This window comes from Erinaceus europaeus, chromosome 5 (assembly GCF_950295315.1).
Source record: "Erinaceus europaeus chromosome 5, mEriEur2.1, whole genome shotgun sequence".
Lineage (NCBI taxonomy): Eukaryota > Metazoa > Chordata > Mammalia > Eulipotyphla > Erinaceidae > Erinaceus > Erinaceus europaeus.
The window spans coordinates 130,335,003-130,350,899 of record NC_080166.1 but is presented as its reverse complement, the minus strand read 5'-3'; the positions used below and the strand labels follow the sequence as shown (position 1 = coordinate 130,350,899).

Here is a 15,897-nt window from a genome sequence, read left to right as displayed (position 1 = left end):
GAAATGAGGGAGAGAGGAAGGAGAGAGGAGTGGGAGAGAGGAGGGAGAGAGAGGAGGGAAATGAGGGAGAGAGGAAGGAGAGAGGAGTGGGAGAGAGGAGGGAGAGAGAGGGAGTGGGAGAGAGGAGGGAGAGAGAGGAGGGAAATGAGGGAGAGAGGAAGGAGAGAGGAGTGGGAGAGAGGAGGGAGAGAGAGGGAGTGGGAGAGAGGAGGGAGAGAGAGGAGGGAAATGAGGGAGAGAGGAAGGAGAGAGGAGTGGGAGAGAGGAGGGAGAGAGAGGGAGTGGGAGAGAGGAGGGAGAGAGAGGAGGGAAATGAGGGAGAGAGGAAGGAGAGAGGATTGGGAGAGAGGAGGAAGAGAGAGGGCGTGGGAGAGAGGAGGGAAATGAGGGAGAGAGGAAGGAGAGAGGAGTGGGAGAGAGGAGGGAGAGAGAGGGAGTGGGAGAGAGGAGGGAGAGAGAGGAGGGAAATGAGGGAGAGAGGAAGGAGAGAGGAGTGGGAGAGAGGAGGGAGAGAGAGGGAGTGGGAGAGAGGAGGGAGAGAGAGGAGGGAAATGAGGGAGAGAGGAAGGAGAGAGGAGTGGGAGAGAGGAGGGAGAGAGAGGGAGTGGGAGAGAGGAGGGAGAGAGAGGAGGGAAATGAGGGAGAGAGGAAGGAGAGAGGATTGGGAGAGAGGAGGGAGAGAGGAGGGAAATGAGGGAGAGAGGAAGGAGAGAGGAGTGGGAGAGAGGAGGGAGATAAGGGAAAGAGGAGGGAGGGGAGGAGAAAAGAGGAAGGAGAGGGGAGGAGAGATAGAAGGAGAGAGGGGAGGAGAGAGAGAGAGGAAGGAGGGAGAGAGATGGGAGACAGGGTGAGAGATGGGGAGAGAGAGGGGAAAGAGAAATGAGAGATAGAAGAGACAGGAAAGAAGGGGAGAGGGAGAGAGGGAGAAAGAGAGAGAGATAGGGAAGGAGGGAGAGGAGGGTGAGGGTGAGAGAATAAAATTTTTGGTTTATGGGCAGGTGCCCTAGTGAGCCTGTGACTCTGTTTCACTCTGGAGCACAGAACCACAGAGCCTGCACTGACAGTCTTGCCAGCCTTGCTGGTGCTGCCCTGTCTCTCACGTGTGTCAGCAGTTCGGATGCTCTTTCCTGATTCACAAGAGTGAAGAGAAGTTCCGTTTATTTTATGTGAAAACACGACCTGGAGAGAACCCTTGTACTACCAACCAAATGGATTCATTTTGGACTTTGAGACTTCCGGGTTCTCAAGAGCAGCAAACAAAGGCCCTTTTAGCAGTTTCGCATTTCAACCCTCGTCCATTTTGTCAGACCGAGAGCCTATTTATGGAGGACGCACAGAAAATAGTCACCATAGGGGCCATTTAAAGTCCCTTCTGAAGGGAGCCCGAGTCCCCGCCTAAAGGGACAGCGGAGAGAAGCCCTGTGTCACTGGCATCTTGGCTTGAAGGATGGATGGGTGCTTCTGTGTGCACTTCCGTTCTGTCCCTCTGAGAAAGCATTGACCTCTGTGGCTTCTGTCACTGGTCTGTCACTGCAGAGGGTGAGTTTTCTTTCTGCACTAGAGTCTGAGGTGATGGTCATCAGTCTAGGTGACTGCACTGCACTTCCATCACTGTTTATCCTTGGATCCAAGACCAACAGTAGGACAAAGGGTACCAATGAAAATATTCCTATGTACCAAACTGTCTCTATGACTTTGTGAGAACTCTGGTCGTGATTGTTGGGTGAGGTGGATATAGGACTTTGAGGGTGGCTGGCTGTTGTAATTATACCCTGTAATCTATAATTTTTTTCAACTGCCCACAAATTAAAAAAAAAAACTTGAAAAAAAATTAAATGTTTATATATGCAAAGTAGAAACCTCAAGCGAGTCTCAGGAGAACTGTAGTCTTTGTCTTCTCTTAGAAAATAAACATTCTGGGAGTCTGTAGCGCAGTGGGTTCAGCGCACGTGGCGTAAAGCACAAGGACCGGTGGGTGTGAGGATCCCGGTTTGAGCCCCCGGCTCCCCACCTTCAGGGGAATCACTTCACAGGCAGTGAAGCAGGTCTGCAGGTGTCTCTCTTTCTCTCCCCCTATCTGTCTTCCCCTCCTCTCTCCATTTCTCTCTGTCCTATCCAACAATGACGACATCAGTCACAACAATGAAAAACAACAAGGGCAACAAAAGGGAAAAATAAATAAATAAATATAAAAAATAAACAAAATCTGAATTCTATGGGCACTCTGTGCATACACATGGCCCTAGTGAATGTAAGAGGAAATATATCAGTGGGATATAAGAAGTAAATAAGTAAGAAGTGCCTCCCAGCTGGGTGTCATGTATGCGAGTTTTACCTAGACTGAATAACGTCGACATCCAGCTAGCTAGATTTACAATTCAGTGAACATCAGATGCTAGTGGCCTACACTACCCTGAGTTTCCTCACTGAGGTAGTTGTCCTTTATTTTATTATTCAAAACCTTTATTATCTCCATTTATTTACTGGACAGAGACAGCCAGAAATCAAGAGGGAAGGGAGAGAGAGAGAGAGGGAGGGAGAGAGAGAGCGAGAGAGAGACCTGCAACCCTGCTTCACCCTCACAAAGCTTTCCTCTTGCCGGTGGGGACTGGGGGCTTGAACCTAGGTCCATGTGCATTGGAATGTGTGTGCTCAACCAGGTGTACCACCACCCGGGCCCAAATTTTATTTTACTTTATTTATTTATTTATTTATTTAAAAAAGAGACATTAACAAAACCATAGGATAGGAGGGGGTACAACTCCACATAATTTCCACAACCAGATCTCCGTATCCCATCCCCTCCCCTGATAGCTTTCCTATTCTTTATCTTCTGGGAGCATGGACCCAAGGTTATTGTGGGATGCAGAAGGTGGAAGGTCTGGCTTCTGTAATTGCTTCCCCACTAAACATGGGCGTTGGCAGGTTGATCTATACTCCCAGCCTGTCTCTCTCTTTCCCTAGTGGAATGGGGTTCTGGGGAAATGGGGCTCCAGGACACATTGGTGGGGTCGTCTGCCCTGGGAAGTCCAGTTGGCATCATGTTATCATCTGGAACCTGGTGGCTGAAGAAAGAGTTAACATATAAAAACAAACAAATTGTTGACTAATCTTGAACCTAAAGGCTGGAATAGTTCAGAGTTGGGGGTGGGGAGGTCTCTGTTTTATAGATAATAGTCCTATTTTAGTTATATTCCAAAGAGCCTATGACTATACTAGTTTTGTTTTTGTTTTTGTTTTGTTTTCTTGAGCCTGACATCTGATATGCAGGTAGATCCTAATATAGGAAAGGTGTATAAATATTGTTGACTGTAAATCCCATCGATTTGATCTGATCTGGGGCCCATATGCAAAAGCATGCCTGCTTCTGAGTCTCAAGGAGACAGATCCTTGGCAGGGCTCCTGTCAGGCAGAGCAGGTGCTCAGTAATGATCAGTGATAGTCTTCCATTTTTTTCCCCTTGTTTATTCACTTAAGTTGTCCAGGGTGCCATGGGTATGATTGGAATGACTCATATCCTAAATATAAATCTGTAAGGAAAAATATCTCCCACACAGTGAGCCAAAGAAGTAGGAGAAAGAAAGCGTACGTGTTCTCTGTCTGCCATGGTACTGGTCTCTGACTCATCTCCCTCTTTGTCTTGAAGATGTTTCACGAAGACTCTGCAGGTGGCTGGCAGCTGGTTGCGGTGGACGTCAACAAACCCCAGGGCCGGGCCCCAGCCTGCCTGCAGGTACAGTGCAGTGGCATTGGACAGCTCACTTGGCCAGGGAGTTGGGTTTGGATCATAGCGGGAGAAGCAGGACTCCACCAACTCTGACTTAATTTAGACACTGTATTATAAGACTGCCATTTCCTCCATCCTGGAATGCTAAAGCCTAGGATTTTTTAAAAATTTAATTAGGGTAATTAATTTATTTAGATTGCCACCATGGTTATTTTTGAAGCTTGGTGCTGACACTATGAATCCACCACGCCAGGCAGACTTTTTTTTCCTTTCCTTTTCTCCCCTTATATTTTATTTCATAGGACAGAGAGAGATGGAGAGGTGAGGGAGAGGGAGAGGGAGAGAGAAAAAGAGACACCTGCAGACCAGTTTCACAGCTTGTGAAGTATACCCCTGCAGTGGGGACTGGGACCTTGAACCTGGGTCCTTGTTCATAGTAATGTGCACTCAAAAAGGTATGCCACCTCTTCCCCTTTCCTTTTCCCCTCTTACCCTTTCCCTCCTTTTCCTTCCTTCCTTCCTTTCTTCTTTTCTTTCTTTCTCTTTGGTGAAAAAGACTGAAGTAGAGATAGAAATAAAGACAGAGATAGAGATAGGAGAGATACCTGTAGCACTATCCTATTGCTTGGGAAGCTTCCCCGTCAGGTGGGGGATGGAGGCTTGAACCCAGGTCCTTGCACAGGGCAATGTGTGCACTCACCAGGTGTGGCACTTCCCAGTCCTTAGAGCCTTGTGTTTTTCTTTTGATTCCTGGCAGGGCCTTGGCCCATTTCTGGTGAATGAATTCACCTAGGTCATTGCATAGCCAGTGACTCTGCATCCGGGAAGCTGCTCAACTTCACCTGGAGGGTCCTGAATCGGACTGTCCACAAGGTTCCTATTGGAGAGCAGGCGTGAGCATTGGGGAGACATCAATGGGCCCCTTGCAGTGGACATGATCTGGGGAGAGGGTCTGTGTCTAAGTGAAATGTTATAAACTAATCAATTAAAAGAAAGAGAATAAAGCAGAGAAAACCATTCAAGACAAAATGATTTTGAACTACTCGCTAGTTTCTGCCAGTGGTAGATGACCTCTCCAACTAGGGAACATGGACTAGGGAGGCAGAAGGACAGTTTATAAAAATAGATCTTGTTGGGGGGGGGTGGGGAGCATAGCATAATGGTTATACAAAGAGGCTGTAATGCCTGAGCTCCAAAGTCCCAGGTTCAGTTCCTCGTACCACCAGTGCTCTGGTGAGAGAGGAGAAGAGAGGGAGAGGGAGAGGGAGAGGGAGAGGGAGAGGGAGAGGGAGAGGGAGGGAGGGAGGGAGGGAGAGAGAGAGAGAGAGATGGATCTTCATGCCTGAGGGTCAGTATCCCCCCCCCCCATGTCTCTCTCATTACTACCAGGGTTATCTCTGGGGCTTGGTGACTGTACAAATCCACTACTCCTGGTGGCCATCCCCTCTTTTCTTTATTCCATTTTATTAGATAGAACACAGAGAAATTGAGAGAGGAGGGGAGATAGGAAGATAAAAAGATAGACACCTGCAGACCTGCTACACTGCTCATGAAGCTTCCTCCATGCAAGTAGGGAGCAAAAGCTTGAACTTGGGTCCTTGTGCACAGTAATGTGTGTTCTTAAAGTGTGCCAACCCCAGGCCCTGTTTTATATCTCTCTATATGTAGGAGATTCATTGCAAACCCCCCACCCCACCCACCAAAGGCCCAGTGTCATCACAGGAAGAAGACGCTGTGACTTCTTCCTCCTAACCATTTCCCCTTCCATAGCCACTATATTTTTCATGGCATCAAAGTTCATTTTGTCATTCAGTTGCTTCCAGTTCATTTCCTTTCCATATTCACCTTCCACATACATGAAACCATTCAGTAATTATCTCTCACTGTCTTCCTTACTTCACTTATGATAAATGCTTCTGGTTCCACTCATGTTGTATGGAAATGAAAGGTATGGCTTCATCTTTTTATGGCCAAGTAGAATTAAATCCTAATCTCTTTCACCACTTATTTATTGTTGGCCATGCAAGGTGATCCCCTGTGCTTCACCACTACATTTTCATGACTGCCTATTATTCTACAAAACATTTTATAAATTCTTTTTTCATAAATTCATGCATCCATTCTCCTATTCATGGATATTGGGTTTATTCTTTTTTTCTAGAGCACTGCTCAGCTCTGGCTTATGATGGTACAGGAGACTGGAACCTGAGACTTTAGAGTCTCAAGCATAGGAGTCTCTTTGCAGTCCATTATGCTATCTACCCCTGCCCTGTTCATTCTTTTATTATTGTTTTGTTGTTGTAAATGTTTGGAGACTCTCCTTGTCTGTTCCTTTGTCTGTTCCCACATGTGTGGGAATTATTTGAGCATCCCTAATTATGAGATTGGTTACTGGGTCAAAGGACATGAATAAGTTCTGTGAGTGGGATCATGCCATATTCATTCTTCTCTTTCTGGCTTATCTCACTTCACATGCTTCCTTCAAGCTCCATCCAAGAAAAAGTGAAGAAGGTAAATTTACCATTTTTATTTATTTTACTTTAATTTTTTTTATTTGTAAAAAGGAAACATTGACAAAATAATAGGATAAAAGGGGTACAACTACACACAATTCCCACCACCAGAACTCTGTATCCCTTCCCCTCCCCTGATAGCTTTCCTATTCTTTAACCCTCTGGGAGTATGGACCCAAGGTCATTGTGGGATGGAAAAGGTAAAAGGTCTGGCTTCTGTAATTGCTTCCCAGCTGAACATGGGCATTGACAAGTCAATCCATACTCCCAGCCTGTCTCTCTTTCCCTAGTGGAGAAGGGCTCTGGGGAAGCAAAGCTCCAGGACACATTGGTGAGGTTGTTTGTCTGTCCAGGGAAGTCTGGTTGGCATCATGCTAGCATCTGGAACCTGGTGGTTGAATAGAGAGTTAACATACAAAGCCAAAAAAATGTTGACCAATCATGGACCTAAAGGCTGGAATAGTGCAGATGAAGAGTTGGGGGTGTCCTCCATTTTGTAGATAGCTAGTAGGCAGTTTTAGTTATATTCCAAAGGGCCTGTGGCTATACTAGTTTTTTTTTCTTTTTCTTTGAGTCTGTCTTTGTCTTGTTGAGTTAGATGGGTTTCTTGTGGATAGCATATTGTTGGATTGTGTTTTCTGATCCATCTTCCTACTCTGTGCCTTTTACTAGGTGAATCCAAGCCATTGACATTTATTGATATCAAAGTTTGAAGATATTTGAATGCCATTCTTATAGAGTTTTAGAGTGTTCTGACAGATGGTATATTTATGGTGGTCTGACTGTTTATAGGAGACCTTTCAGAACTTCTTTCAGGGCAGGCTTGGTGATAGTTGATTCCTTCAACTGCTGCTTGTCTGAGAAGGTTTTTATGCCTCCATCTAGTCTGAATGACAGTCTAGCAGGGTACAGTAGTCTTGGTTGAAAGCCTTTCTCATTGAGCACTCGATAGATATCTTGCCATTCTCTTCAGGCCTGTAGTGTTTGTGTGGAGAAGTCTGCTACTAATCTTATGGGTTTTCCTCTGTGGGTGATTCTTTGTTCTTCTCTTGCAGCCTTCAGAATCTTTTCTTTATCCTTATTCCTTTCCGTTCTAAATAGGATGTGTCTTGGTGTCTTTAAGTCTGGGTTAATCCTGTTTGGAACCCTCTGGGCTTCTTGAATCTTTATGTCTTTGATGTTGTCTAGACTAGAGAAGTTTTCAGCTACTATGGCCTGAAGAATGCTTTCTTCCCCTACCTCTCTTTCTCCTTCTGGTAAGCCAATAATGCATATATTGTTTCTTTTGAAGTCATCCCATAGGTCTCTGTTGTTGTTTTCAGTATCTCTTAATCTCTTTTTGAGATATTTTACTTCTTTTTAGTTGTCTCTAATTCATCCTTAATCTTGCTAATTCTGTCTTCAGAGCCTCATTTATTCTATTCTCTCTCCCCTCTACTGTTTTCTTGAGTTCATCTATTTTGTTACCCTGTTCTGATACTGTTTTAGCTTGTTCAGCTAGTTGTGTTCTTAGCTCAGCTATTTTAGCTTTCAGCTCTCTAATAACCTTGAGATAATTAGTGTTTTCTTCCAGGGTCTCATTTGTTGTTTCTGAATTTCTGATCACAATTCTTTCAAACTCTTTACTGACTCCTGTGATTAGTTCCTTAACTAGTGTTTGGTTGTTGACTTCATTATTTTGTGCTTCAACCTTTGGGGGAATTTTATCTGAACTCTTGTCCTGGTTCATTTCTCCAATAGGTCTTCTTGTTTGTTTAACCATTTTATATAGTATGTTATAAGGTCCCTCTCTCAATACTTTTCAAACTACTGATCACTCTTGCCTGTATTGACTTGTGTCTAAGTAAGGAAATTAAAGGAGTCACATTTGTGGAAATTTACAGTTGTTTCAATAGTATTATTTCTCTTTTTCCCTGAGCCTGACATCTGATATGCAGGTGGATGCAAGTTATTGTCTGGGGATATGATGTCAAGGCTGGAAAAAGGACAAGAAAGCTGGCTCAGGGAAGAGAGTAGCTCCCAAATATGAGAAAGGTGTATAAATATTGTTTGCTATAAACCCCATCAATTTGATGTGATATTGGGCACATATTATTTACCATTTTTAATAGCTGAGTAGTATTCCATTGGGTAAATATACCACAACTTCCTTAGCCACTCATCTTTTGTTGGACTGTAAACCATTAGTCTCCCAATAATAAAAATGATGAAATAAAAATGAGCCATAGACAAACTCTGACTTATAAAATCTTTCTTGGGGGTCAGAGTAATGGCCCACCTGTTTGAGTGCACATGTCCCAATGTGCAAAGACCAAGGTTCATTCCCCCGGTCCCCACCAGCAGGGGAAAGGCTTCACAAGTGGCTTTATCTCTCAGTTTGAGTAAATCCTGTGATCCAGGATTCACAATCACACTAGTCAGGATGCTTAGGGTCACTTCTGCCTGGTGTATTTCTAATGGAGTCTTTGGAGATAAAGACTCCATTAGAAATTCTCTTGCACTGTGACCACTGGGGAAAGGAAGGACTCATTTATATTTTATTTATAAAATGGAAATATTGACAAGACTATAGGATAAGAGGGTTACATTTCCACACAATTCCCAACACCAGAGCTCCGTATAACTCATGATAGCTTTCCTATTCTTTATCCCTCTGGAAGCATGGACCCAGAATCATTGTGGGATGCAGAAGGTTGAAGGTCTGTCTTATGTAGTTGCTTCTCCACTGAACATGGGTGTTGACAGGTCGATCCGTACTCCCAACCTGCCTCTCTCTTTCTCTAGTGGGGCAGAGATCTGGGGAGGCAGGGCTCCAGGACACATTGGTGGGGTTGTCTGCCCTGGGAGGTCAGGCTGGCATCATGGTAGCATCTGGAACCTGGTGGTTGAAAAAGAGTTAAGATATAATGCAGAAAAAAATTGTTGACTAATCATGAACCTAAAGGCAAAAATATTGCAGATGAATATTGTGGTCTCCATGATGTAAAAAGCTAGTAGGTCTGTCTTAGGCATACTTCAGAGGGCCTATGATTTTATTAGTTTTTTTTTTTTTTTTCCCTAAAAGTCTTTCCTTTCTGGGGTTAAGGAAAGATCCTCTCTTAAACCCTCAGGCAGGGCTTGACCTGCCCATGCCTTGTCTCACTAAGTGTTGAGATAATCAATACAGTGGGAGGCTTAAAGCCTTAGCACAACTCCATCCAGGGCTCAGTGCTGGTGATAGTCTTGGGCCCAGCAAGAAATCTCAGCTGTTCTCTTTAATCCTAGCAACTCAATCCTTTAAACTTGATTTTCTGTCTTTTCTAAATATATCTCCAGATGAGTCCCTGACATCAGAATTGTGTGTGTGTGTGTGTGTGTATCTGTATGTGTGTGTATCTGTGTGTGTATCTGTGTGTGTATCTGTGTGTGTTTCTGTATGTGTGTGTATCTGTGTGTGTGTATCTGTGTGTATCTGTGTGTGTATCTGTGTGTATCTGTGTGTGTGTCTGTGTGTATATCTGTGTGTATATCTCTGTGTATGTATTTGTGTGTGTATCTGTGTGTGTATCTTTGTGTGTGTATCTGTGTGTGTATCTCTGTGTGTGTATCTGTGTGTGTATGTGTGTGTATCTGTGTCTGTGTATCTCTGTGTGTGTATCTGTGTGTATCTCTGTGTGTATCTCTGTGTGTATCTCTGTGTGTATCTCTGTGTCTATGTATATGTGTGTGTTTCTGTGTGTGTATCTCTGTGTATGTATCTCTGTGTGTGTATCTGTGTGTATCTGTGTGTGTATCTGTGTGTATCTCTGTGTGTGTGTCTCTGTGTGTGTATCTGTGTGTGTGTATCTCTGTGTCTGTGTGTGTGTCTCTGTGTGTAATTGTGTGTGTACTTGTGTGTGTGTCTGTGTGATTGTGTGTGTGTATCTGTGTGTGTCTGTGTATCTGTGTCTGTGTGTCTGTGTGTGTATCTCTGTGTGTGTCTGTGTGTGTATCTGTGTGTGTCTGTGTGTGGCTGTGTGTCTGTGTGTATCTGTGTATCTATCTGTGTGTGTATCTGTGTGTGTGTGTGTATCTGTGTGTGTGTATCTGTGTGTGTGTCCGTGTGTGTGTATCTGTGTGTGTCTGTGTGTGTATCTGTGTGTGTTCTGTGTGTGTGTATCTATGTGTCTGTCTGTGTGTGTATCTGTTTGTGTGTGTCTGTGTGTGTATCTGTATGTGTGTATCTGTGTATCTGTGTGTGTATCTGTGTGTGTATCTGTGTATGTGTCTGTGTGTGTATCTGTGTCTGTATCTGTGTGTATCTCTGTGTGTATGTGTGTGTGTATGTGTGTGTGTGTTTCTGTGTGTGTATCTGTGTGTGTGTGGGTGTGTATTTGTGTGTTTATCATGTGTGTATCTGTGTGTGTGTATCTGTGTGTGTATCTGTGTGTGTGTCTGTGTGTGTCTGTGTGTGTATCTGTGTGTGTATCTGTGTGTGTGTCTGTGTGTGTGTATCTGTGTGTGTATCTGTGTGTGTATCTGTGTGTGTGTATCTGTGTGTGTATTTGTGTGTGTGTCTGTGTGTGTGTATCTGTGTGTGTGTCTGTGTGTGTGTATCTGTGTGTGTGTATCTGTGTGTGTATTTGTGTGTGTCTGTGTGTGTGTATCTGTGTGTTTCATGTGTGTGTATCTGTGTGTGTGTACGTGTGTGTGCGCGCACACATATATGTGACAAAATCCAATTCCTTCTTTCTACCATTTGACGTCCAGATGTCTTCCTCTCCCAAGAAAGTGAGTAAAACTGCCAGAGTGTGACAGTGGGTGAGTTGTTTATAGATTTGGGTGATCTATAAGAAATTCTCTCAAGGCCAGGGAGGCATTTATGGTGTGAGTACAGACTGTGCATACCTGAGGCCTCAGAGACTCCAGGTTCAATCCCCTGCACTGGCACATGTCAGAGTCCAGTGGTGCTCTGATCTCTCCTGTTGGGGGTCAGGCTTTGGGAAGTAGCGCACCTGGTTGAGCACACACACTGCAGTGTGCAAGGACCCAGGTTCAAGCCCCAATCCCCACCTGCAGGGGGAAAACTACACAAATGTTGGGGCAGTACTACAAGTCTCTCTCTCTCTCTCTCTTTCTCCCTCTTCTCTCTCAATTTCTCTCTCTGTCCAAAATAACTAAGTAAATAAATAAAACCATTTCCCCCTCTGGCCTTTATTTTACCTATCAGGGCTGACGTTTCAAGATAGAAAAGGAGAAACCAAGAGACAGCTAGCGGGAGAGAGAAACACTACATCACCCAAACTTCCTCCAGTGCCAGGGGAGCTGGGGGCTTGAACCGGGGGTACTCACAGGGAAAGGGAGGCCATGTTTGAAATGCCCTTATAGATTCCTTCTTTTGTCTTTTTTTTCTTTTTTTCTTTATTCATATAAAGGAAACACTGAGAAAGCCCTAGGATAAGAGGGCTATAACTCCACACAGTTCCCACCACCAGAACTCTGTATCCCATCCCCTCCCTTTTGATAGCTTTCGTATTCTTTGACCTGTTAGGCCAAGGGAATGTAACAGAGATGCAGATGGGTAAGAGAGGTTTTATGGAGACCCATTGGTTGTCTGTTGGGGGGTGGGCCAAGGGAGTAATCTCAGCATGCTACATTTATATCTGGCAGACTTGTAATTGCCACAGGTATCTGCAGCTCGTGGCCTAACCATTCGGCACGGTCAGCAGGCATCTGTAACTTCTCCATCAGAGAGAGATGTCAGTGGAGCCAAAGCTCCAGGCCACAGCCAGACTGATCCTTGATGTGAAAGATGGGCACTTCACCTACTGGCACTGCAACCATAAATCTGCTGGGCTTCCCTTAGATGTGTTAGTTAAGAGAGAACTTCTAAGAATGTCAGTGAGGTCGTCTGCCCAGGGAAGTCAGGTTGCCCACGTGATACCATCTGCAACTTAGTGGCTGAAAAGCATTAAGATATAAAGCAAAACAATTTGTTTAATAATCACGAACCAAAAGGCCAAAGTATAGCGGATGAAATGTGGGGGTCTTCATGTTGGAAGGAAATAGGAAGTCTATTTTAGGTATTTTCCAAGAGGCCCATGACTTTACTAATTTTAGAGTGAGTCAATGCCCATGTCCAGGGGAGAAGCAATTACAGAAGCCAGACATTCCATCTCCTGCACCCCATAAAGACCTTTGGTTCATACTCCCAGAGGGACAAGGAACAGGGAAGCTTCCAATAGAGGGGATGAGATAGGGAACTCTGGTGGTAGGAATTGTGTGGCGTTGTACCCCTCTTATCTCACAATCTTGTCAATTATTACTAAATCACCAATAATTTTTTTAAAAAAGAATGTTAATGAGAAGAGACTCGATGCTATATATAGATTTCTTTATTCCATTCTGCTCCCCGTAATCAGCATTTGTTCTCTTCAACAAACCATTCATACTTCTTGCTGGTTTAAGCTATTTTAGAATCCCTTTAATAGAGTCTTGTCACTAACTAATAAAAGACAAGAGACCCAACAATCAGTGCTGCACTGTTTGCCATCTTATTAAGAATAATAAGCCTCAAGCCACGTCAGGCCCCCAGAGTTCCAGACATGAGTCTCTGGGTGATATTCGTTGTCTGGTGACTACAGTCACAGGTATAAGCACAGTTTTCTTTCCTTTTCTTTTCTTTTCTTTTCTTTTCTTTTCTCTTCTCTTCTTTTCTCTTCTTTTCTTTTCTCCTGTCTCCTTTTCTTTTTTCTTCAGCACTCCCATAACCAAAGGTCTGTGTCTCCACCCCTACAGATCAGCACTCTAGTTTACCTGCAGTCTTAGATAGAGGTTGACATGTTTTTCACATTTGTGTGCTCCATTCTTTATATTCTGCATATGAGTGAAGCAGGTTCTGTAGTTGTCCTTCACCTCTTTACTTGCTTCACTGAGCATCGTCTCCTCCAATTCTATTCACTTTATCCCAAAGGACACAATCTCATCTTTGTTTATTGCTAAATACTCTGCCGAGTATATGTCCCGTAATTTTTTTGTCTTCATTATGTTAATGATGTAATATTTCCTTACTACCACAGTTGTTTTTCCTTGGGTAAGATTGGTCTACAAAATTATATACATTTTATTTATTTGTGAATTTTCAGATAGAACCAGAAATAGAGAAAAGGTTCCCAGCACCAGAGTTTCTTTCAAAGGGATAGGGGCCAGGCTTGAACCTGGGACCCTAAGACTTCACAAGGTAGGTTCACTATCCAGGTGACCTGATTTGCTGGCCTGACAGATTCATTGTCTATAATTAGAGAAATCAGGAGTCTGGTGGTAGCACAGCAGATTAAGCGCACAGGGCACCAAGCGCAAGGATGGGCTTAAGGATCCCGGTTCGAGCCCCCAGCTCCCCACCTGAAGGGGGTCTCTTGGCAAGCTGTGAAGCAGGTCTGCAGGTAACTATCTTTCTCCTCCTCTGTTTTCCCCTCCTCTCTCGATTTCTTTCTGTTCTATCCAACTACAACAGCTATGACAACAATAACAAGCATGACAAGGGCAACAAAATGGGAAAAATGGCCTCCAGGAGCAGTGGATTCATGGTGTAGCCCCAGCAATAACCCTGGAGGCTATTGAGAGAGAGAGAGAGAGGGGGAGAGAGAGAGAGAGAGGAGAGAGAGAGAGAGAGAGAGAAAGCCTCTCAGGTTTTCCACAGGAGGTGGGCCAACATTGCCACCAACAGTGCACCAGGGTTCCTTTCTCTCTGTATATCCTCAACAGCACTTTCTGTCTCCAACCTTTTCAGTAGAGGCTTTTTTTTTTTTTTTTGCCTCCAGGGTTATTGCTGGGCTTGGTACCTGCACTACCAATCCACTGCCCCTGGAGGCCATTTTTTCCTTTTTGTTGCCCTTGTTGTCTATCGTTGTTGTTAATATTATTGTTGTCATTGTTGATGGATTGGACAGAGAGAACTTGAGAGAAGAGGGGAAGACAGAGGGGGAGAGAAAAATAAACACCTGCAGACCTGCTTCACCACCTATGAAGCGACTCCCCTGAAGGTGGGAAGCCAGGGGCTTGAACCGGGATCCTTATGCAGACCCTCATGCTTTGTGCCACATGCGCTTAACCCACTGTGTTACTACCCAGCCCCCAATAGAGGCTATTTTTACAGGTATGTGGTGACATCTGATTGTTGTCTTGGTCTGCATCCTCATGACAGTAAGCATCACACGTATTAATACCGGGCAGGCTTATTTTGATGTTGATTGGAGAAGCAGCAAATTAGTTACCTCCTAAATGTTGACTTGTGGAAAGAGACACGACACATTTTTGCATAGAAAGAAAACATTTTAAAAACATGCCTTGGCTTTACAAAAAACCAAATAAATAACAACAACCAAAAATGCGCCACTTATAAAGAGATTTACTATAGCGCACTTAATTCTGCAATGCTTTTGTTCTTTTTCTCAGAGGCAAGATGGCTTCAGTGAATTTCATTTTGTAATTGCATTGTTCTCCAAATATGTTTATTTGGAAATCAAATTAAAACACAGCTTTACGTACATGGCTGATAACAGTGTTCTGTGTACAGACTTTGTTCGCCAGTGTGGAATATTTACTCACTCAAGCAGATGCTAGAGAGAGGTTTGCTTTCTGAGCTGTGCTGGTTATTATCCTAATTTGACTTTATTGTGGTCTCCAAAGGTATCATTTTTATTTGTTGGATGTTTGCCTTGAGAGTCTTCAAAATCCCTAAGGGATTATTTTATAGGAAAATGAATTACAGAAATAATTTAATAGAAAGAGCTCTGGTGAATTATTGAAGTTCTTCTGGCATTGAAAATTCAGATGACAGGAAGTCCTTCTGAAAAAATCTGTAAATATTCATGGGCTAACTCAGGATTAGATCTCTCTCTCTCTCTCTCCCTCTCTCTCTCTCTCTCTCTCTCTCTCTCTCTCTCTCTCCCATTTGAGTTTTCAGGCTATTCCTTTTCATTTTCCCTATAAGCAGCTGACTATCTCTCTACTTAGATACCAAGTCATTGCCAATGACAGAGATAATAGAGAAATGTGAGTGTAAGATGCCGGTACTGACTGGACTTTATACTGATTAGTCTTAGTTATATTTATATGACCACCTAGAGGTGCAGATGTTGCCACACCCATCTCTCACATAAGAAAACTTGAGTCCCAGAGAAGTTGAATTCTTCGTGAGCATTCTGTTTCCATCATGAAGATATATTTCCTTTCCATGAGCAGCAGAGAGAGCAGAGCATCTTCAGTTTTCAGACACAGGGTTTAGAAACATAAGCCCTCTAGCCTCAAGTGTTGAGGAAGAAAAGTTGTTTTTACTTCTGCCATAATAGGTAGAGGGAGTGGGGGTGGGATACATTTGGATGACCCAGGAGAAAGCAACAGGATACTTGTTTTGGATTCTAACATCCAAAGCTGTTTTCTTTTCTTTTCTTTTATTTCTGTTTTATATTGATTTGATAATGATCAACAAGACCATAGGATAAGTGGGGTACAATTTCACACAGTTCCCACCATCAGAGTTCCGTATCCCATCCCCTCCATTGGAAGCTTTCCTATTCTTTATCCCTCTGGGATCATTATAGGGTGCAGAAGGTGGAAGGTCTAAGTTCTGTAATTGCTTCCCTGGACATGGACGTTGGCAGGTGGATCCATACTCCCAGCCTGTTCCTATCTTTCCCT

General features: G+C 43.8%; 1 protein-coding gene across 1 annotated transcript in view; it reads left to right on the top strand.

The window, feature by feature from the left end:
• The window catches only part of NALCN (sodium leak channel, non-selective), a 349,157-nt gene that overhangs the window by 127,011 nt on the left and 206,249 nt on the right, over positions 1–15,897 (top strand). Inside the window, exon 10 of the mRNA XM_060191812.1 lies at positions 3,647–3,733. Within this exon, the coding sequence (XP_060047795.1) occupies positions 3,647–3,733 (87 nt within the window). The remainder of the gene's footprint in view (positions 1–3,646; positions 3,734–15,897) is intronic.